Consider the following 24,355-nt stretch of genomic DNA (forward strand, 5'->3'; position numbering starts at 1 on the left):
TATCCAGGGCAGGGCATGGCATGAAGCAAGAGTTCACTAAACATTTGTTGAGCGAATGGACAGTCTCACGCACGTGCATTCGTGGACGTATTATCTTGTCCCTGCCTAGGGGAGGCCACCACACATGCTGGAAGAGGAGAATGAAAGTCTCCCCACCCCAGCCCGTTCTGCTGCTGTCTCTGGTCTGGAGAAAGACAATGAACCTCCCTGGGACTTGTGTCCAAAAGGCAGGATCCTCTCTGTTCCTTTTGTTTCCTTTCAGCAAGGGCAAAGCTACCCAGGAGGAGTTATTCAGATGAGAAGTGCCTCTGAGCAATGGTCTCACAGAAGTCCACAGATGGCATCACTGCCATCTCCTAGAAGGTCCAACCAGGGACCTTCCTGACACCACAGTCATCTCCAGAGGCAACTGAACAGAGACACCTAAAGACCTGCCCCTCCTTGCCTTGAATGAGGTGTGCCTCCAGCATCTCATCTGCAGGAGAAATGCCTGTCGGTCTGGCTGTCACTAGGATGTGAACGCCATCCAGACTCTGGTTCCCTGCTCTGTTCTCAACCGCTATAACAATGTCTGGCACACGGTAGGTGCTCAATTAACATGTACGAAATGAACACATGAATAAAAATGCCGGATCTGCCCTTGCCCTTATCCAAAAGCCTAATCCCAGGATGCTACTCAGTGGACACTCGATTTAAACCTGGACTCTCTGCTGATCCCTTTGGGATTTGGAATTGGAATATAAACTGGGATGTGAATCAAAGTCAAGAGTGAGGCAGCCACGCTTATCCAGAAGAATGGAGAAGCCAGAAACACTGACCTGTAGGGAGAGGAGAACGCAGCAAATGCTCAGAAAGGAACGGAGGAGACGGTGGTCCTGGGGGCGATGGTAACCTCATTCTCAGGCCCTTGGGAGCTTACGCTTCCTGCCCTGGGGCTCTTGTATTCTAGAAACATGTCGCCTTTTTGTGTTAGAGAGAGTTTTCGTTATCTGTATTGTTAAAATATAGAACACTTTTTCACTTAGTTTGCTTGTTAGTTGTTTTCCTATAATAACATCTCCTTTTTCTCTCATATTGTTTTGAGTGGGCTTCTGCTTCTTGGATTCTTATAATAAATTACCTCTTTTAGTTTTTTTTTTGCTTAAATTGGTCTGAGTGGGTTTTTTGGTTTGAAACTAAATATTACCTCAGATTCAACCAAACCGTTTCAGCTTCCCCCTTGGGAAGGTGGCTGGACGTGGGAAAGGGCCCTGGTCTCTCTGCCTTGGGTGGAGGGAGGGCTGACCCCGCAGAGAGGTTTTCAGGCGCTAAGCCCAGCTGAGTCCAGCGACATCTCACTAGACGGGGCTCTCGAGGGCTCCCCTGACCTCCCAGAGCAGGACCCCTGAAGCCACAGCTCCCAGGAGACTCCGATCCTCAGCGTTAGCAGAGGCCCGGATCTCTCTAAAAAACAGACATAGTTGGCTTCTGGGTGCCAATTCTTCTCTTCCCCAGGATCCAGCCCGGCCTCGTGTAAGTTCTCCCTGGGCTACATCTCCATCTATGGTGTTCTACAGACTCACAGAGTGTGGAACGTCTAAATTCCTTGCTGTGGACTGGAGGAGTATACAGACACACATGTCACAAATTTCCGTGTTGCAAATATGCCACCCTCATACATGTACACGCGCAAAACATATGCTCACACTTTATGCCTTCAGTAAACAAAAAAGAAATGTACTGTGTTCCACTGGGTTAGCCCCAGGAAGAGGGGTCCGTACCCTTCTGTCTTCTCAACAAGGGCACAGCAAATGAAATACCAGTCACACGGGGAAAAGGCAGTGGGATGGAAAAGAGTGGATGGAAGTGCATGCCAAGCACCCGCTGGTACTGGGCACTCTGCTAGGTGCTGTGCCTATTCACCAGCCCTCACAACGGCTCCTCCATCTCATGTCACTGTCCCCCTTTGACTGATGAGGAAGCAGATGCTCAGAGAGGTGAGGCATCTTATTTCAGGCCATACAGTTAATAAGTGGTGGAGCCCACCCTGTAGAGAAAGATATGGAGCCTGGGAGAATATCATCCAGACCGTGGGGCCTGGTAGCAAAGCAGACCCATTCCAGGGATCCAGGGATCCTGAGATAGGGACACCACAGGGTAAGGCCTCTGGATTGTCCACCAAATGGGCTACCAGAGATAGTAGGGGGCACCTAATGTTAGGAGGTGTGCAGTCTAGGAAGGCAGGCTGGCAGCTTGAGGTTCTCAACAGGCACCCCCTACTCCCCAAACACCCATGTTTATCTTTATCTTGGCACTTGTACTGCATATTCTAATGCAGTGGTGGAGGGTGAGCCAGTAGGCTGTGCCTCCCCTCACACCTCTTCATGGTAACGGCCTTCCTTCAGCCACTTGGCTGGTTCCGATGGCAGCTGGGGAGGCCTTAGTCCTGGGCTGTGTTTTGGACCTGAGGATCCATCTAGATGCCATCTTGGGCCCACAGCTAGAAGTGGAAAGAGCTTCACTGGGAAAGGGGACTTGGAGGTGTGGCTCTCAGCCCATGAATTTCCCTGGAGAAAACCTGGGGGAAAGATGGCCACAGCCAGGTTGCCATGAACATGGTGACTGGAGAGGAAGCTGAGGGAATCTCTACCCAGTAGCTTTCAGTACCCAGGGAAGAGAAAATGAAATCATCTTACAAGAATGAGGCTGACAGTGGTGCCATTTGGGGTGAAATTTTGGAATCTCCGCCAAGGAGAAGAAGTCAGAGGCAGCTCCGGTGGCCGCTAAGGCTTAGCTGGGTTAAAGGACATTACTTGCAGTGGCTCTAAGCATCATGTTTGCTCAGCTGTCCTCAGCTGCTTGGGTGTGTATTTAACAAAGGGTGCAGTTTTGCATGGTTTATGCAATAGAAGGACCAATGGTCAGGAAAATTGAGAGTACTGATGAGAACATGGATAAAGACATGAATAATAACAAAATGGTGATGACGATATGGCAGTGGCAATGGTGGTGGGTGGAGCAGTGGTGGTCCCAGCCTGGGTCTAAGTCGTGTCTTCTGCTAGAATTCCAAAAGGTCTGACTGTTTGATCTGATACCGGCACGTGGAGAAGGGTTTGGATACAGGAGGTTTGCCGAATGGCAGGTACCTGGAGGAAGTGAAGAGGGAAAATATCCATTCCCCAGGCCGGCCGCATGGGGCAAGAAGACTACAAGCAAAACATTCTCTATTCTGTGTACCAGTCTTCCAGAACTGTACCTGACGAACAGCAGACAATTGAGAGCTATGGGAGTTCAATGAAATGATGGATGTAAAGTACTTAGGGTAGCGCTGGCAGTTGGCAAACACTGAGTTAGCTGCGGTTAGGAGCATTATCTGCGTGCTCATGTGAGATATTCCCAGGGGTTCAGAAATATTTAATGAAGGGACACTTTAAAAGGTGGCTGAGGTCCTACATTATGCAAGTGGGGAATATGAGCCGGAAAATTTTTAATTTTAACTGGTAATGTGACCCCATTTGTACACACAGGCTGATGAGGCCTGGGAGAACTTGGGCTATAGTAGAAATAACAAAATCTGTCATCTCTAGAATATCTGTAGAGTGTTAGTCCACATAGGCATGATGCAGACATACATATACAATATGCATGTGTAAAATATCTTTTAATCTTAACCTTCTGCAACATAATTATTATTACCACCATTTTGTAGATGATGTTCCAAGAGATAATAACTTGCCAAGCTCACAAATCAAGCAAGAAATGGAGCTAGGATTTGGATAATGGGGTTTGGGATAATTAGGGAAGAATAAAAGGTCAAAAAGAGAGTAACAGAGTAGAAGAAAGTGGAGCACTTGAGAGCCTGGAACTACTCGTGCTACTGCTAACAATATTTAAACATTACGGAATGTGTGGTATGTGCCAGGCACCACACCAAGGACTCTAATCCATGGACTCATTGATCTTTATAATGTTAATATTTCTGAGACAGGAATTTTCCGGCCATCATTGTGTAGATGAAGAAATGGAGGCTTTGAGAGGTTAGATAAATACATGAGCTTTCCATCTCACAGTCTATGCTCTTGACTAGGCAGGGGCCTCGCCTGTCTTTGTAACTGAATTTTTACTGGAACACAACCATGCCCATGCCATTATGTTTTGTCTGTGGCTGCTTTGGCCCTGCAATGGCAGAGCAGAGTAGCTGCAACAGACAGACCTGCAATATTTGCTGCCTTAAAGAGAACCGTTGTTGACTCCTGCTTCTGACCCCTACACTGTGAGCTTGCCTTGATTAGTTCAAAGGTGCAATGGGAGCAGGACATCTGGAAGGATATGCAAATGTGATCAGGAAGTATCAGAAAGTGACTGACCTATGGCAAGGTGCCACAGTATGGCCAAGGAGTGTCCTGGGGACAGAGGGCCAAGCATGGTGACCCTAGGATTGGATGGGCTGTTCATATGGATGTTGAAGTCACCCAGGATGGTGGAAGGCTTTGGGGTAGAGAGGAAGGTTGAGCCTCATGTCCAAATCCTGCTTAATGAGAGGGAGTGACCAGGAAGATATTAGCTGAGAGCTACAGAGTGAGGCTATGAGACTGAACTAGAGCTAGGAATGACCCTCTAAGAAAGGGGAGAAAAAGGGCAGAAGAGGAGTAATGGTTTAGAAATAAAAAGGAGGTGCAAGAAGAATGCTGGTCCCCTTCTCTCCCAGCCCTGGCACATGGGAGTGAAGGACTAAGCCACCTAGGGACCACAGGGAAGGCAGGTTCTCTGCAGGTGGCAGCAGTGCCAGGGTTGGCATGGGCACCCTGTGGTCCTGCCCAGCGCTCTCCCCACTGCACTACACTCTCCCCCTCAGCCAGGTCTGGCCAGCCCTGCCCTCAGTAATCTCTGGCACCAGGGCCCTTACCTGTGTAGTCAATGACGAAGCCAGCATTGCTCACAGATGCGTCGCTGCGGAAGGCGAGGAAGAGGCTGTTGCTGCTGCTTTCAATGCGGCCTGGGAGCTGGGAGCCATAGAAGCTTCCTATGAGAGGGCTGAGAGAGTCCCGTCCGTCGTAGATATGGAGGAAGTCATAGCCAGGCTCCAAGTTAAAGCTGGGGAACAAAAACATCCCACCCCCACCCCACTAAGGTCAAATAAAGGCTCATGCTGGGGCCTCAGGCTCAACCAAAGGGTGGGGCCTCCCGGAAAGCAAGCCCCCCACCCCACTGGCACTCAACCCCTGGGGACTGGCTGGAGGGAGGGTGAGGATGAAGCCCCGATGACCTCTCAGTCAGGTGTGAGGGTGGACAAGGTAGGCTTGGGGGCAGAGGAGGCAGAGTCCACAGTCAGTGTCCAAAACTCTGGAGCTGAAAACCTACCGTCCTCCTTATACACAAGGGAAAATGAGATGCCAACTCTAGACACCAAGTGGTCAGCCTAAGCGGGTCCAGAACACAGGTCTCACACCTGACACTAACGTGTGTTATGCTGTGCTGTTCTGTACCTGCTTTTCTAAGAGGGAAGGAGACACCCAGGACACCAGTTCCAGGCAGGAAGGGGCCTGTGACCACGAAGGAGCCTGGCTTTGTGCCATTATCCAGAGCCCGTTCTCTTGCTCTCCCTAGGGGGCTGCAACCATCCCACTTCACGTGCCCACAGGTGTGCCTCTCTTTTAGCTATCCTGGCCCTGGTGTGGAGGAAAATCCATTTTAAAAACTGTCTTGGTTTAGCAAATTGAATATTAGAGTTTAAGACTGTAATCTGTCCCGCTGGAACGGCTGGAGTGAAAACGATGGAGAGTGCCAAGTACTGGCAGGAACGTGGAGCCCCTGGAGCCTCACGCCCTGCTGGTGGGAGCATGAATTGGTTCAGCCACTTTGGAAGACTGTTTCGTTATTATCCACCAAATCTGAACACACGCCTGCCCTGTGATGCAGCGATTCCATTCTTAAGTGGTTATCCAACAGAAGCAATCGATACCAATCAGGTGTGTCAAGATGGCAGCAATAGAAAAGCAAATGAGCTTGCAGAGAAAAGATTTTGGATGCAAATTCATCCACGCCCGGCCCTGGGATGGGATACTCAGGTATAGTAAGTCCTCAAGGACATCAATAGGCTCTTGGATACTATGACTTAAAGAGAAATAACGTATAACAAAACCAGTTTTTTCCCTCATCAACATTACAAGGAAATGACATTGAATGAAACAATATTATCTGAAGACCTGCTGCACATTGTTTCCCTTAAAGTGGCAGTTTCCAAGAACCTGCCAACAACGACGTTAAGCCATTTGTATGCCATTTGGCTGGACTGAGAATGAAATGGCTATTCGACCCTTTGGCTAAGACAAAGTGAGAGAGAGGAGGCCACACACCTCTACAGCACAGGGGCAAGGCTGGAGAGACAGGGTGGAGAGCTGGGAGGAGGGGGGCACAGAGCCAGACGTGCGCCGGCCTTCCTCCTGCTCGGCCCCCTCTCACACTGGTGTCAGCTGCGGGGTTACCACACCGCTGCCGGGCGACACAGTGTTCTTGCACTTGTATTCAGCTTCTACTTTTTCAAAAGTCACCAGGGAAGGGTTTGGAGGGAGTCAGTCTTGGTCACAGATGATGGCACTGCCACTTCTTAAATAACTGCCTCTGTCTGCCCCTCCCTTCCTTCAGTCATCAAATTTTATTTGCACCCTGGATATGCCGGCACTATGCAAGGTGCCAAGGGCACGGAGACACGCCAGACGCCACCCCTGCCTTCGGGAAGTTCGTGGTGCTGCAGGAAGTGAGGAGCGAGGTTATGAGATTGAAGCAGAGCTGGGAATGACCCTAGTAGAAAAAGGGGAGAAGAGGAGTAATGGTTTGGAAATAAAAATGGGGTGCAAGGAGAACGCATGCCTCCTTCTCTCCCGGCCCTGGGGCATATGGGGGTGAAGGACAAAGATGTGTCAACGACAGAGGGAAGGACACAGCCTGCCCCAGGCAGAGCAGGAGCACAAAACAAGGTTCCTCGGGGAACAGGAAAGTGAAGCTTTCAGAGGAGGTCAGGCTTGAGCCGAGTCTTGGGAGTTGACAAGACCCTCAGAGGGTGGACAGGAGGGCAAAGGAAGTTGCTCTGAAGGAAGAAGCAGAGGCAAAGTCACAGGGGCAGGACAAGTCTGACAAGGCCCGGAACTGCAAGGAGTCAGGGCTTGGGGACTGACAGGAGAGGCGGGCAGGGGCCAGACTGTTTGGAATGAAACTCCAAAGTTTGGGCTTTAATTTATAAGCAACAGAGAACTCTTATGGGGTTTAAAAGTAAAGGATCTATTTGTTTCTTTGTTTTTAAATCACAATATGAGTTATATACTGTGAAATGATCACTCCCGTCAGTTCTGACACATACATATCAGGACCCAGAACTGTCCCAGAAAGTCCCCAGTGACCCTTCCCAGCCAACCTCCGCCACCCCCAGACGCCAGCACTGATCAGAATGCTTTACCATAGATGCATTTTGCCGATCCTACAATTTTATATGAGCTGAATCATACATTATGTGCTTTCTTGTGTCTGTCTTCTTTCACTCAGCATAATATTTTTGGGATTCATCCACGGTGTTGCATGTATCAGTAGTTCATTCTTTTTTATTGCTGAGCACTATCATTATGGGATGTTAAAATGGAAACTGGGGTGGTTATTTCAGCATTTTTGAGTGACAAGATCACTCTGACAGCTCGCTGAGGGAGAGATCGGCAGGGAAGGCGAGATGGGGGAGAGGACCCCGTGAGGAGATGAGGGAACCCGTCATTTAGATGGGAACCCGACGGTGGCTGGGGGGACGCAGAAGAGGGAAGAACGTGAGGTGTGTTCGGGCTGTGGAGCAGTAGTGAGAGTGGGTGCCAGGGCCAGGCCTGAGGTTCAGGGCGGAGCTGAGGTGGGGAGAGGGAAGATGCTCATTTGAGGTGCCTGCAGGCCCAGACAGAGCCCCAGCAGCTGGACAGGGAGCCACTGTGGGCTCCAAAGACAGTCAGGGCGGGTGGCAGAGGGAAGTCCCTCTGCCAAGAGGACAGCACAGCCAGGGGGTGGCTGGGCCTCCCTAGGAAGGAGGAGTGGGCGGGAAGGAGAGGCCCCGACAGAGTCTGGCAAAGGCAGCGGGGCGAGCACAGGCCACCTGAAGTCACAGGAGAGTGTGGAGCACCCGGGGAGAGCAACTTCACAGACAGCGGAGAAGCAGCAGAGGACGGAGGGGGTGACCAAGAGGCAGAGTGGGATGAAACGCGGCCGGTTCTGTTTGGTTTGGAGCCAGGAGTTCGTGGGCGGCTTTTATCAGAGGAGCTTCCAGTGGAACCGTGGAGGCAGAACCCAGATTCCAGGGAGCTGGGAGTGAACGGGAGGCGAGGAAGTTGGGAAAGGCAGAGGCAGCTCTTTTGAAGAGCTCATCTGTGAGAGGAATGAAAGGGCGCAGGAGCTGGACGGGGGCTGGGGGCCGGGGCTGTGCAAAGCTGGGGGGCGGGCGGAGGGCAGGGAGCAGGGGGCGAAGGCAGCAGGGGAGGCGAGGGGCCGGCACACGCTGAATCTTGGTATCTTCAGAGGTAAGACAGAGATAATGACAGCAACGCCATGAATTACTGTGAGGATTAAATAAGATAATACGTGCATACCTACGTGATGAGTGCGATGTGCACTGTCTGGGAAATGGACACGCTTGAAGCTCAGACTCGGGGAGACGGGGGGCATGGGCAATATATATAACCTGAACTTTTGTACCCCCATAATAAGCAGAAATAAAAAAAATCAGTACAGGAAAACAAGAAAAAAAAAAAAAGATAATACGTGTGAAACCACTGAGAACAGTGTCTGGCACGTAGATGTTCTGTCACTGCCAGTTTCTCTCTCTCCCTGGCCACGGCGTCACCTCCCGTGGAACTGAGACCTCTGCTCGCACACCTGTGTCTACTCACCCCGAGACCCGGGTCCTGGACCCGCCAGCTGCTCTGAACCCTTTGTCTCCCACCCGGGGGAAAGGTACATACATGTTAAATACCAGGGCGATGACGTAGTCCGGCGAGACGGTCACTTTCCAGTCACACTCCTTGCCTGGTGGGTAGGGCTCTGGGTAATTGGGCGACAGGATGACTCCCGAGGGTCCGGTCAGGTCTCCCCCGCAGGGAGCTGAGGAGAGAGGAAGACGGGGTGAGGCCGTCACGCTGGCCACCTACCGTGAGGTAAGGCACGGTAGCGGGGTTGAGTCTGACAGGCCAAAGTTAAAGCCTGGCTCCAGGGGCCGAGGGGAGTGTGGAATGATGGAGTGTTACTTGGGAGCGATGGGCATGTTTTGGAGATAGCCACAGTGGTTGCACGACATTTTGAATGTCCCACTGAACTGTTCATTTAAAAATAGGTAATTTTATGTTATGTGCATTTCACCTCAATAAATGATTACAAAATATATCTGGCTGTGTGATCTTAGGGAATTTACCTAACCTCTCTGGACCTCAGTGTCCTTCCTCTATTGTAAAAACAGATATGTCTTCTTTGTGGGGTGGCTGTAAAGATTATTGGAGATGTCTGCTAAAGCGTTTGGTATAGAGTAAATAGTCAATATGCACAGATATCACTGTCTTCAGACATATGAAATATGTGGTCTCCTTCCACGTCCTCACTCCAGTTTCCAGGTGAGCTTGGTGGGTATTTACGGCAAGCTCCAGCGCACTCCATGTCAGGAGGAGTGGAAAACACGCTCGTGCTCACCTGCCAAGCGCAGCTGCTCTCCTACACTGCCAGTGCTCTTGGCATCTGCTTGGGCTGCAGACACCTTCCAACTTTCCACAAGCCTTGCCCAAGAGTGTGGTGTACCTCAGTTGTACAGAGACGTGACAAATCCCCAATGAGTCCACAGTGGGTGCCCTCCCCCGAGGTGACAGGCCTTTCAAGCAGGTGGGGAGGGAGGAGGTGGCCAGGCCATACAGCAACCACCCCCCAGGGACCTCCTGGGCAGCACCCCCAGATCCTGAGCCAGGTCTCTCCCTAAATGGCTGAGGCTGTCGTACTGTGGCGTGAGGACTGGACAGCGTAGAAGCTGGCAAGTGTGTGGAGTCACTAACAGGAAAAGATGGCTTAGGCTGTGAATACAGCTCGGTCTGGAAACCACAGGGCACCATCCGAGGCTGGCAGCGGAGTCGGCAAATGGTGAGCCCACAGGGAGCACAGAGAGCCATTTAAAGGGTGGCCAGAAAATCAAGGATGAGGACACGGGGGTGGGAGCCAAAGGGTACATCTGAGCACCAAGGTTAAGAGCAGCAGCACTTGCCCGTCGCCGAGAAGAGCTTTATTGCCTCACACCATGGCTTTCCCTCTGGGCGAGGCTTAAAGGGCTGGGTTGGCCCCTAATAAGCCCGAAAAAATGACTGGCCTTCAGGTCAGGACATAAAAGCTGGACGTGGCTGAACATAAAACTCGAGTGGTCATGAGCAGTGTGTTTCTTCCATGGGAAAATATATCCCAAGTACCATCGTGAGCACCACAAACACTCAAGTAGGCACCTGCTACGTGTCAGATCTGACAAATGGCATTTTAGATACATTATCTCATTTGTGTCTCATTAACAACTCCATGAGCGCTGAATTATTCTTCCTGATTTACAAAGGAGAAAACTGAGGCTCAGAGAGGTTGCGTAACTTGCCCAGAGTCACTCTGGGACTCAAACCCACACCAGTCTGGCTCTGAAGTCCGAGGTTCTCCCTTCTCTGCTGCTCCGGTCAGCGGTAGTCGGGTGGAGGAGACTCCTCCCCGACGGCCAGCAGGGGGGAAGCCCCGGCTGGAGAGCTGCTGGGAAGATGGTCTGCTTGGGCCCCACCGGCGTCTCCTCCACTGAACCCTCTCGAGAGCAGAGGGCTAGAGACGTGGGATTGCCCAGGGGCCTGTACCATCGGGCTAGAACCTTGAACTTGGCAAAGCAAGACTGCAGTGTCCAGCCCCGACAGTGACCCTGCCCAGGCCAGCCTGGAAACAGAGTCTGTGTAGCCAGGGAGAGCAGAAAGCCTGTGTCCTGTCAGAAGTCCCAGCTCCTTCAGGGACCCTTCCAAAGGGGGCACCACGTGGCCTCCATCCTAGGCAGGGATTCCCAGGCTCCACCTCCCTTTGCCAGTTCCGGGGCTTCTTCCTGAAGGTTTGCCACAGACAGGGGGAGTCTGCGTGTTTCCGAAACTGCCCCTGTTACTCTCCTGCCAACCCTCTGAGTGCCCTCAGCTTGTTTGGGTTCTAGGCCTCTGTCCTGGCACAGCTCTCTCCCCAGTGGCTCCTGCCCCCAGGCACCTGCTTCCCACTCAGGACCCCAGCATGAGCGGCACTGCCCTCTGCCCGCTGTGCCCCGGGGCCCTGGATGGACTCCTGGGCTCCTGCTGCTCAGCACTGCTTGAGGCGTCCGGCTGAGCTTACTAAATCTTGCTGCCCCGACGGGAGCAGGCACACACTGCTAATCCTTTCACACGGCCAAGGAGTGGACGGGCTGGGCTGAGGGCGGACAGTTGGGAAAAGGGCATTGATTTGAAAGTCGCACAGTCCTGGGTTCAAGTTTGGACAAGCCACCCACTGGCTGTGCACGTTTGGGCAAGTGATCCACCTCTCTGAGCCTCCGTTTCCTCGCTAAAAAATAAAAAAAGAATGATGACAATGGCTTCTAAACATGCACAGTGTTGACTATGAACCAGGCACGGTTCTAAGTGCTTTGCAATATTTTCTTTTTTAATCCTTAAAATAACTCTACAAGGTGAGTGTTACTATTTTCTCTATTTTACTGGCGAGGAAACTAAGGCACAGGGACGTTAAGTACTATGTTTAAGGCCACACAGACTGTTGTGGTGAAGCCAGATGTGAATCCAGGTGGTTGCAATCCTGAGCTCTAAACGGACCACGTGGTGATTTCAATTGTGGGACTGTAGCTCACTGTCTAGCCCACTGCCTAGCGTGGGCAGACACTTGGTAAATATTTGTCTCCTCCCTATAATGAAGGGTTATCAGGGCCAGCTAGACCCCTCATGGCAGAACGCCCAGGGAGCTGGAAATTAGAAGCTTGTCACTGGGATTTCCAGTGTGTTTGAGAGAAGAGGCAAAGGCATTTATTTTGTTGCCCGAGGAACATTTCCCAAAGCCGAGCGTAGAAGAATGGGCACTGAAAGCTGAATTAACCTCTCTGCCCTGCCTACTGCACAGTTATTGCTCTCATCAGCCTAGCACAGCGCACCCTCCTTCTCCACCTGGGACAGTCTTGTCTCAGGACCTGCTTTTCTGCAAAATATCTAAGGCATCGCAGCCGTGCAGCATGCTGGATTTGGGGGGGGCTCAGAATTCCCTTGGCCAGATGGAGTTCTGGCGTAGGAAAGGGAAGTGAGTCCAAAAACTCGCAGGAAGGAGACAAAGAAGGGAAGGGAGGAAGGAGGGAGGGAAGTTAGCGTTTCTTGAGATGAAAGTTAGGTGTATCCTCCCCCGCAATGACAGAAGGGAAGAGCATTTACCCTCACAGATGAGGAAGTTCAGGCTCAGAGAGTTGAAGCGATTTTCCCAAGGCCACTGAACGCGGGAATGGCAGAGGGCGAAGCTAAACCTGGCTCTGTCTACTTCAATATCCCATGCTCTTTCCTGCACAGCACAATACATCGCTAAGGGCCGGGCTGGTTCTGGGACCCAGGTGTCAACCTCCTGTCCCTGTACGCTCACCACGCTCTTGCTCCACATATCTAGGTGACCCCTAATTCTCCCTGAGGAACAGGAGTTAGTGTCCCAGAGTCAGTCCTCAGACGCCTGGACAGCGCCTCCCGTCGCGCCTGCGTGAAGAGGGGTGCGGGCCAGCGCAGAAGGAAGTCCCTGGCACCCGTCCCCAGCAGGGGGGTGGCGTGGGAGGTAGGAAAATGAGAGGCTTTGCATTCAGGCTGGCGTGGGTGTGAATCTTGGCTCTGCCATACCCTAGCTCTGGGATTTGGGGCAAGATATCCAAATTTGTCTAAGTTTCAGTTTTCTCAATTGTAAATGAGGAAATGGTGCTAATTTCAGAGAGCTGGCCGAGCAAGTTAAATGAGGTCACCTAAGTAAATGCCCAGTGTAAGTATGGGGCAGGCACACAGTAAGGGCCCAGTGACGGTCGGCTCTCTTCTAACACCCAGCGTTGACACAGGAGATAAATGCATTTGTTATTTCACCTGAGCAAAGAGCCATGTGGAAATGAGCACCTGGACATTTTTGTTTCTATCTCTCATTCTTTCCTGGCCCCCTCTCCCTGTCTCAAGCAGCGAGAAGGCAGGATTATGCAGGCCCCACCCCTCACAAGCAACATGACTCTGGACAAGTCTCAGGGCCTCCGTTTCTTCATCTGTCAAATGGGGAGATTTTAAGACTGAGGCTAGATCTAAAGAACCAGAACCCAGGTAACCACTAATTTCCTTGAGAATGGGAAGAGTGAGGTTCTTTTCTTTGCATCCTGGCCCTGTGGGTGTCCTGCTAGTGCTTCAGGTAGTGGAGAACCATTTCAGAGCCTGCTGACCCTCACTAACCAAGGTGACCCATCGTCCCAGAGAGAAAGGGACAGACTTGCCTGGCATGGCAATCTCTGGGACCATTTTAGCAAGTGAAGAATCTGTAGCGTGTGTGTGTGTGTGTGTGTGTGTGCGGAGTGTGAGTGTGTGAAGGGGAGTGAGTGAGTGTGGGCATACATGCAGGCAGAGCAGGGTAAACTTTAGGTTTCTGGAACTTTCATCCGTTCCAATTCTCCTGGCCCCAGGCTCAAGACGCAGCCGCCCCTTCTGTGGAGGGGGCCGGAGCACACAACCGTGGGCCCAGAGGGCAGTGTGCGCCCTGCAGCTGTTGTACCGATGCACGTTGGCGGGCTGGGCTGCCAGAAGAACCTGTTCTCGATCTTCACACAGCTGATCTCTGCACTTCCCTGCAGGGCGTAGCCAGGGTCACACTGGAACACCGTCGAGTCACCGGCTTCCCAACTGTCACCACTCCGGCTCCCATTCTGCGGGACCCCAGGGTCATTGCAGGATGTTGCTGTGGACACTGTGGCAAGAAACAGAAGGGGGAGCGGAGTTGCCTGAGGGTTGGCTGGATAAGAAGCTTCCAGCTCATCACCGTTGCTGACCCCCATTGCCAGTGCCACTGCCTTGACCCACCACCATCACCTCCGCACCATCGGCACTGGCTGTGGCCACACTGCCATGACTCTCACTCCTGTTATTGTCACTGCCTCCACCACCAGTGTGATCACACACTCACTGTCACTGCCATCACCATTCTCCCAGTACCTTCACCATGACTGTCATCCACCTGTCATGAGATACTATGGGTTAAGCACGATTGCACTGTTATGATTACAGAATTGAGTTCTGTTGGATCTAAGACTATAAGTTACTATTGTTAAATAGACAAAACATTGCAATTGCATAATGGAACTAACTGTGATCAGTATGAGGGAGAGACAAGATAATTAAGCCTAAACTTTCTGTATTCGATCAGAAGGGTTTGCAAAGAGAGCTGGCCTGCCTGAGTGCTGGGCAGTGGTAGTGAAGTCGCAGGGAGTTACTGAAGTCAGGCGATGACCATGCTCTCTCTTGGAATGGCAAACAACCAAGGATCCATCAGGCTGAAACCATGTTTGAAGAAAAGTCAGACGTTTGTAGCAAGTGGCAGAGCAGAGTTCAAAACAAACATAAATAGCTGAGGTGCATTAAAAATCCAAAATACTCAGGAATTTGGGAGATGTTTGTTGTCTAGTACCTAACCTAGTCTAACACAGAGCAGGTTTTTTGTAAGCAAATGCTAAATGCATGATAAGAGGAAGAAATAAATGAAAAAAGAATGAGTGAGAAAATGAATGAAAAAAATGCAGCATGAGGAAACACACCACAGGAAACGGTGCAAGAGTTAAGTCCAGACAAAGGATTCCGAGGCAGCTGCAACAACCCCGGCTGCCTCCACAGGCAGACTGTGGTCAGCAGACCAGAGGCAGAAGGTTCTGGAAGCTACAGGATAAATAATGCTTATTTGCTTAGAGTGTCAGTTTCCTCAGAAATTTCAGGAAAAGTTACTTTTACACGAAAACAAAAGAATTTATTTTGGAGTAGAATGCAAAATTCACATTAGTTTCTAAGCAAAAACATGAAGCCTCAGAGGGATTTTGTGCTTGCTACACCGCCCAGACCTCCTGGGGTTATGCACCCATTCTCTTCTGCTATTAGGAGGACTTCAGTGGAAAAGTTTGAGAAGCACCAGTCTTGGGCAACTGTACACACTGATGTCACTAATTATAGCATCTAGGATTGTGTGTGAGTCTGGACACAGTATTTAATACCTTATACTTAATAACAGCAGTATTTGGCAGTATATGGCAAACTATGGCCCACAGCTGAGTCTGGCCCCATGCTTGTCCTTGTAAATAAAGTTTTATTGGAACACAGGCACACTCATTTGTTTATACATTATCATAGCTTTCATGCTATGATGAGAGTTGAGCTGTTATGACAGAGACCGTATGGCCCACAAAGCCTGAAATATTTACCATCTAGTCTTTTACAGAAAATGTCTGCCAAACCTGGTATACGGTACCCTATCTTAAGCTCCCCTCTTTTGACATTACATTTAAAAACCTATCCTGTGCTTTTCTCCAGCTTTAATCATTAACAACATCAACAATCTGCTATCACTATACTCCAGTCACATTTGTAAAATCTTCCAACACAACACACTCAGTTCCCCCTTCCCTTCCTGCCCGCAGGGCCTTTGCACATGCCAGTCCTTCTGCCTAGAATGAGCTTGCTGCAGATCATCTTACATCAACTCCATCTTGTCATTCAGTTTTCAGTTCCATTGTCACCTCCTCAGACAGGACTCTGATCACCTTCTTCTGGGCTTATCCTTTAATCCCCTTCCATCAATGTTATCTTATTATCCTATTTTGTTCCTTTCACAGCAAAATCTGTAATAATCTTGCTAATTTGTTTGTTTGTCTCTTTGTTGTATATCACTTGTGTGTCCCTATGAGAACAGAGTCTTTGGCTGTATTGCTCCCAACTGTATCCCCGGGGCTTGGGATGGAACTCAGCACACACAATAGTGCTCAGTAAATATTTGTTGAATAAATGAATGAATGAACAAATCATCACTGTCTGACACTTACTGAATTTATTTATAAAGTCAAATAAGCATCAATCCTTTTCCTTCCCAATTAAAAACAAACTGAGCTCTCAGCTCTAGCTTTACAGTACACTGTACACATGTAAATGATTCCCTAGAATAAAATATCTCACTGCTCTGACCATACTTGGGAAGACTATACGGGAGGCGATAGAGTACACTGATGAAGAGAAGAGCCTGGGTTTGGGAACCAGACGCATGAGTTTTTATGCAGGCTCTGTGACTTATTAACTCCATGACCTTGTATGAGAAACTTTGGAGCCCACATCTGCAACACGGATTAGTAATGGTGCCCATGCCTTATGGTTTTTGTGAAAATTATAAGAGCCGATGTCGTGGCGAGCTTAGTGTGGCGCCCACTCAATAGATGGCTGGGATTATGTTTCCCGCTCACCTTTTTTTTTGTTCTCACTTTCTCTCTTTAATGCTCCTGAATTTGAGCTGCTTGGCAAAACACCGGGGAAAGGCTGGATCCACGTGGTGCAGACAGGATGTTAGATGTTACACAGTCATGTTTACTTAATAAAGCCAAGCCTGCACTAATCGTCCCTGGCATTTCTGTACAATCCCCTGTCAAACACACACCGGAAAGTTAACATGGGGTGAGCCATTCTCTCTTCCCTAGAGTGGTCCTGGTATTTGCTAACTGATGACAGCAGCAGGGAAGGTGACCTTTCCCAAGCCTCGGTTATGCCCAGAACACTGGGCCAGGCTGCCACGGCCTTTCTGGAGCCCTGGCTAGGTAGCTTTGACCACACCACTCTGCATGGGCCTGGGCAATGCTCAGGGCAGCTTGCCCGAGGAAACCCTCATGTAAGAGAAAACCACCCATTCATGTGTTCATCGCTACATGTACCCATTTGTTCACTAAGCAATGAGTGAGCACCTGCTGCATACATACACTATAGCAGAGTCCGGGAGATGTGGCATAGCCCTAACCCTCTAAGAGCTTTGGGTGGGATGGCAAGTAGGTGGCTGGCGTCAAGACAAGGCGGAATGCCTGGTTTTGACAACGTGCTGAAGACACGGAAGTGAAGTGCCGGGGTGCCATGGGCTACAGCAATATATTCTGAATGGGGAGATCAGGACGCAGTGGCATCTGAGATGGACTTTGAAGGATGAAGAGGACTTCTAAGAGCTGGGCAGTGCATGAGAAGGCAGCCTGAGCACAGCGCAGGACAGCGCCCAGAGACTCTGTCCCACGTGGCTACACTCAGGACGCAGCGGAGGTCAGACAATGCAAACCTGCGGGGGAGTTTGTCAGTACAATTATGGGCTTTTTTTGCCTTAAAGCCATATCCTCAGTTGGAGAAAATGTATTTCTGGCCTTAATTATTCATAACACGCCTTTCCCCAGAGAGTGGACCGAGCAGTCTCTTCAGTATTCTACCCTCCTCACTGCTGGGAGACCCTTCCAGCGCTTATCCCAGCAATTTCCAAAGTTTGCTCCAGGACATGCTGGTCTCTTGAGATGGCCTCGAAAAAAGTCACCCGTGATCACATATGTTTGGAAATTGTGACCTACCAGACACCTTGTGAGTTTACATGCATCAGCACAGCACATGTTCTCAGAGTCCCACACTACAGACAGTTGCTCTAGGTCTGCTCAAGCTGAGCTCCTTCCCGACACTACTTGATCATGCAAACTTCTTTTTCCTGCCATACCAATTAATATTCCATGGAACTCCTGGGAATAGAGTGGAAATGCTAGGCTGGAAGCTTGAACGAGTGTTAAATGGACAAGTTAATAAGTATAAACACATGTGATCCCGGAGACCCTCATCTGCTCCCCATGCTGCTAAATGCTCGTCTCCACGGAGAAGACAGATGCATAAAAGAGCTAGAAGCGGGATCTGCAACCCTGTCACAGTCGCAGCAGTGCCAGGGACACGGCCCAGCCACCCTTCGTTGCTACGCCAACCGGGAGGGAGGGTTGGGGCAAAGCCATGGCACAGGTGCCACACAGACTTGCTCTGGAATCACCATGGAAACTCCCCCCACAGTGGAGTAAGGAGATGGTAATGAAGACAGCTGCTGTATCCTAAACACAAGCAGAGACCGAGGCGGAGGCACCTGCTCAGGGAGAGGAGTAAAGGGAGACTCACTTCAGAGGAGATGAGACGATGCCGGCCCGGGAGAGGAGGACCAGTCACATACGTTATCAAAGCCCAGGAACGGGACGCGTGAGCAGTGCCCACTCTGGGCAGCTCCTTGTCACGCTCCTCCACAAGCGGCTATTGCAGCGCATAATTACTTGAATTTAGATCACTCAGGTGTGGCTTCCAGTCCTTACTGAGACCTGCACCAAACTAAGAACCCAAGTGTGCTGCACGTCGTATCAGCTCTTTCACAACCGTGTCCCAAACACTGGCCATTGGCATCGCCCGTATCCCTCCACGCTCCCCGTGTCTCAGCCACAAGGGACAACCCTGCCCTTCTGGAACCCACATTCCTGCTTCTGCACTTGTTCATGTGTTCTTTGTACCTAGGATGCCCTTTTCTCTCTTTTCCACTTAATAGGGCTGCACAAACCCTCCAAAGTCCAACTCAGTGGCACCTTTCTGTGTCATAGATCACTATTCCCTCTGTGAAACACTTTTTTTTGTTTTTTTTGAGGCAGAGTCTCACTCTGTCGCCCCGGGTAGAGTGCAGCGGCATCATCATAGCTCACAGCAACCTCAAACTCCTGGGCTCAAGCGATCCTCCTGCCTCAGCCTCCCGAGTAGCTGGGGCTATGGGGGCGCACCACGATGCCTGGCTAATGTTTCTATTTTTAGTAGAGATGGGGTCTCACTCTTGCTCCGGGCTGGTCTTAAACTCCTGAGCTCAGGCAATCCGCCTGCCTCGGCCTCCCAGAGTGCTCACAGGCATGAGCCGCCATATCCAGCCTAAACACTTTCTTTGTCTTGAGTAACTTCTACGCATCCTTCAGGTCTGAGCTTGGACATTATCTTTCCTAGAATGTCTTACTCAATGCTCTAAGGGGACCATTACAGCCCATATGTCTCCACCTGGACACTTATCAATTTGCACGTAGGTGTCTGTTAACCTGCCTGTCCGCCCCACCACAGTGGGCTCAGCACAGATATCCGAACAAGCAAGCGCTAACCAGGTACCAGGCACATAGGTGCTCCATAAGTATCTTTACATGGATGGAGACATGGAGGAAAGGAGGGACCAGAAGGAGGTGGGTGTGGTGCGGCACGACACATGGAGAGGGGCTGGAGGGGGCGTGCACAGACCTGAGAACTGAATGGCAAAGCCCTGCTTGCTGGTGAAGAAGTCAGTGCTGAACTGCAGAACGACCGAGTTGAAGGTACTGTGCAGGTCCTTCGGCAGGGCCGGGCCGCTCAGCTCCTTCAGCAGGACCCCGCTCTCCACGGGCCCGTCCCAGATGCGCAGCACGTCGTGGACCTCCTCCGTGTCGAACACCAGGAAGTGGAGCCTGCACGGAGAAGAGGCAGCGGTCACACCGGGCTCAGCCGCTGCTTTCCGGGGGCTTCCTGTCAGGGGAGGCCCTCGCCCTGTGAAGCCTCACAGAAAGCAAGAGACGGCGGTGCCTGGCAGCTTCCTCAGGGTCTCAGCCGGCCAGCTCCTCCCACCAGGGCCACTAGCAATGGGGACAAGGGCGAGGGGATATGGGCTTTGTGCATGTTGTTTATTACTATGAACTCTATGTGGCCACTGTCAGACTGTAACCCTCTCCTCCACCCTACGCAGCCCCAGGCCTCACTCCTGAGCCCATATCCCTCCATTATGGATTGGGAGGGGGAGGCCGAGAAGCCAGGACCTGGTTTGGACAAAGGAAATAAGCTAAAAAAACCACTGGGGCTGGAGGGCAGGGAGATCTGTGGGGTCTCTGAGAAACTGGCCCAGCCACAGTGAAGGCTGCGGTGAGACTGTACCTCGGTTTCCCATAGAGGGAAACCCTTAGATAATCCCTGCCCACCCCAGGAGGCCAGGCAGGGGTCTCCACGTGTGGGCGCCTGCAGGCCACAGACAGAGCTCTCAGAGCCAGGCAGCTCAACAGTAGCCTGAATTCTTCTGGGACCAAAGGTTCTGGCAGCCAAAGATGCCTTGGCTAACAGCCTGCGCGACTCTCTCTGTTAATCAGTTTTCGTAACGTGGAATAATTTCAATTTACAGAAAAGTTGCAAAGATAATACAGAGCATTCCCACAGACCCATCACCATTTCTTCCACTGCTAACGTCTTACATTTCCACGGTACGTTTGTCACAGCTAAGAAGCCAATGTCGGCGTACTACTGGGGACCAAACTCCAGACTGTATTTTGGTTTCACCAGTTTTTCCACTGATGTCTTTTTTCTGTTCTAGGATCCAATCCATCTATCACCATCTCTTTTTAAAAATAGCTCCTTAAATTTTAAAAATAAGACATGCTCAAGGCAGGAAAAGGCGAACAATGTACAGATGTACTGAATTTTAAAAAGTCTCTCTTTCACAAAACCATATATATATTCACAAATATAGAGTGTTCCCTCCAAATGAGACTATATTTTACATAGTTTTATGTAGCTTTCTTTCTTCACTTAATACTATATTGTGGACATATATATCTCCTTCATTTTTTTCTGTAGAAATGGACATTGTCATATTTCACTATTTCACATAAAACTACAAGGAACATTTTCATCCTTGCGTAGCTTCGCACATTTCTGTTAATGTTTCAGTTGACTTGTAGGAATAAATTTTTTGGGGGGGCAAAGGGTATCTGTTTAAAAATTATTAAATGAATACTGCTAAATTATGCTCTAAAATATGATTGTATCAATTTATGTTCCCACTAAACAATATTAATATTACTATTCTCTCTAAACTTCACCTCACCAATGTCAGATAGCGTGATGTTATAAATATATTCTATAGTAAAATATTCCCCCATCTGCTACACCAAAATGGAATCTCACTGGTGTTTTGAGTTTAGATAACTTAGTAAAGTTGGGTATCTTCACACAAATTTATTGGGCATGTGTCTCTGTATATCCTTCATCCATGTTAATTGGGTTATTGGTCTTTTAAAATTCTATTTGGTTATGCATTATTACTTTTATTTATCTTTATATATTTTGATTTCTCTTTTATGTAACGTATTTGTTGCTAATATTTTCTCCTAGTGTCTGGTGACACTTTTCCCTTTGATTTTTGCAATGGTGTCTATTTTGGTATAAAAATCATTCATTTTGTGTAATCATACATATTAATCTTTTCCTTTAAGGATACCAGATGTCACATTATGCTTGGGCAAACCTTCACCCCCAAAATGATTAAAAACACAAAACTTTAATTAATTTTCCCAGAACTTGTATTGTTTCATTTTTTGAGGTTGCTAAGTTCATTATTTTCCCAAATGGACACTCAATTGTCCCACACCGATCTAAAGTAGCCTCTTCCATATTTTGTCTATCAAAACATCTGTTTACTTCCTCCTTGCCATTTATCAGTCTATACTTAGTTTACCTATTGGTTTACTCCCCCTCTCCCTAACTAGAACATAACCTTCCTGAACGTGGGACCATTCGTGACACCACTGTTGTAGCTCCAGTGCCTCGGATGAGCCTGACACCATGGGTGGTGCGTGTGAAACCTGTGAAACGAAGACACTCTCGTGACTAAATAATCCAGATTCTCCCCACTGGGTCAAATGTCCTCCTGGCCCTGGGTCTGTTTCTAAACTCTCATTTTGGGTCCAGTGCTTCCTCATTTACCCCTGGACTCTACTTGAGGTACCAGGAACACAGCTACTCAGCTTACTAAGGTAATAGTCTCAAATTTTAATATTCTTACAGGACAAGCACACTTTCATGCTTTTCCCCCAAAATTTCTTAGCTAATTTCCCAAATTTACTCTTACAGATGAATTTTACGGTTACCAAGTTCCAAAAAGAAAAAAAAAAAATCTGATTGAGATTTTAATTGGAATTGCACACATTTATTGATTAATTTGGGGGAATTGATGTCTTTATGTTGCTAATTTTCCCCAGCCAGGAACATTGTGGATATCATTCATTCTTTGGAAGTCTATAAGTTTATGGTTTTTGTGGGCAAGATTAATTTTTAGTTACACTTTCTAGTTATGTATTGTTGAATATGTGTGCGTGTGTGTGTTCCTCATTTTCAATCACCTATTATTACAAACAGGATCCAAGTGAATGTCTTGGATTCTCTAGGTAGAGCCTTTCATAGATAGAGGTGGGGATTCCTCGACACCAAGAGCCGTGTGAGGCTTGGGCCCCACACTCGATGGAAAAGCAGGAGGAGGAGCTCCCCAGGCAGAGAGCAAACACGCACACTCCCTGCTGTGCCAAGCTGCCCCCTTCCTTCTCTGCTTTCGGTGTTGCTCCGTGTACCACGAAATCAGAGCCACCATGAGAGCGGACCAAGTACGAGCTGTGCTGTGCTGCGTGTGCTCTCAGAAAAGGGAGGTTGGCAAGGGCCGCACCCGTCAGGGAAGGAAGGAGGGAGGAAACGAGACTTGAAGTTTGGCTGGCTTGAAAAGGAATGTGTTTGCTCTGGATTTAGTAATATAAGACGCAGGATAGAGAGGAGGTGAAGGTGTCTGGGAAGAAAGGCAGCTGCATCCTTGAGTTCAGGGGGTGTCAGGATGTCACAGAGAATAGAGCTGAACTGAGAGAGAGAAGAGAATGAGGACCTCAGAATTAGCTACGGGAGTTAGGGCTTTACCCTCTTCTAGGTTAGAGGCCGTCTGAGGTCCCTGAGATAAACGACTGAATGAGTGCATGAGTGGATCAATGAACGAATGACTGAAATCCCAGTCTGACGGGAAGCTGAGAAACACGAGCATGTGGAGACCAAGTAGAAATGAAAGAAAACACGTTTGTATGACATCCACTGTGTATAAGACACTTTCACATTATCCCGTTGGGTCCACGCAAACATCTTTATTTTGTAGGTAGCATCAGCCAGTCCCATCTTTGAAAATGAGAATACTAAGGCTCCCAGAGGGTAAGAAACTTGTCCAAAGTCAAGGGCTGGTTAGAGAGTGAGCCAGAATGACCATTAGATTACAATAACCCGGGTCAGGCCTTAGCGCTTCTTTCTGCTCTTTCCCCTGCCGATGCCTCCCACATCTCCAGGAGGAAGAGGCCGTGGCTGTGCCAGGCTGGGCAGGAGAGACTCTCTCAAGAACCAGTAGTTTACATGTGAATTAGACAAAGGCTCAAGGCCTGGAATTCAAGACCATGAACTAAAAATGCCAGTTCATTGCGTTCGGCTTAGCTGATCTGATAGAGTCAAAGGCCTGGCGTTGGTGTTGTGCAGAGGAGTGTAGGGGAGGGCAGGGCGAGCCGGGTCCTTGTGCAGAAACAGCACAACGTGGCAGCCAAGAGGAAGGAGACTCGAGTCCCAAACCTCTTATGCGTCCATTTATTTAAACCCCTCCTCTGTGCCGGGTGCTGGGACATAACAGTGACGATGACAAACAGGGTGCCATCTTCTAGGAGCTTCGGGAGATGGGTGATACTGCCACAGACACAAACCCACTGAACGATTATCAGTGGTGGCAAACGCAGGGAAGGAAATGGCCGAGTGCTGAGGCAGAGCACCCACTTTATACGGAGCGGCCGGGGAGGTTCAGAAGACCTGTCTGAAGAGGCAGCATTTAAGCAAGACGACAGGCTCAAAGACAGGCGGCCACGTGGAGAGCAGGTGGGATGGGAGGTCCGGGGGGAGCTTTCCGTGCATAAAGGGCAGCAAGTGCAAAGGCCCGAGAGGGAGCCAGCCCAGGGCACATGAACACCAGGAAAGCCACGGAGGCGGTAGCCGGGCCCAGGGAGGCAGGCAGAGCCAGGGCTGCCGCTAGGAAGTCTGGATTTGACCCTACGAGCCGAGGGAAGTCATTGAAAGATTTTAAGTGGAGATCTGACAGAGTCCGATTTTCATTTTAAGATCGCCCCTGCTGCCCGGGCGAGAACAGGCTGGCAAGGGTAAGAGCGGGCGGACACAGGGCATTAGCGAGGGGGCTGCTCCAGCGGGCTAGTGACCGCTTTTACCATAAACCCCTGATGGCAGCCCGTGAAGACTCAGTTTTGCCAAACCGACCGTATTTATTAAGACTCTTACGGAATACTTTTCTCATCTTTTAGAAATCAAAGTCTATACATGCTAACTAGAGGTTCTGATTGATAGAGATAATTCCGGGCCAAAGCAGACATTTGGGTTTGTCGGAGCAGCTCCCCTGCTGGTGAATATCGTGTGTTTTT

The 24,355-nt window shown here is 49.7% G+C and overlaps 1 protein-coding gene across 1 annotated transcript in view; it reads right to left on the bottom strand.

Moving 5' to 3' along the window:
• Positions 1 to 24,355, bottom strand: part of CSMD2 (CUB and Sushi multiple domains 2) — a 571,373-nt gene that overhangs the window by 117,033 nt on the left and 429,985 nt on the right. Inside the window, 4 exon segments of the mRNA XM_069477647.1 lie at positions 4,886 to 5,073; positions 8,964 to 9,102; positions 13,792 to 13,983; positions 19,359 to 19,561. Of these exon segments, the coding sequence (XP_069333748.1) occupies positions 4,886 to 5,073; positions 8,964 to 9,102; positions 13,792 to 13,983; positions 19,359 to 19,561 (722 nt within the window).

The sequence above is a fragment of the Eulemur rufifrons genome, chromosome 8, assembly GCF_041146395.1.
Source record: "Eulemur rufifrons isolate Redbay chromosome 8, OSU_ERuf_1, whole genome shotgun sequence".
Taxonomy (NCBI): domain Eukaryota; kingdom Metazoa; phylum Chordata; class Mammalia; order Primates; family Lemuridae; genus Eulemur; species Eulemur rufifrons.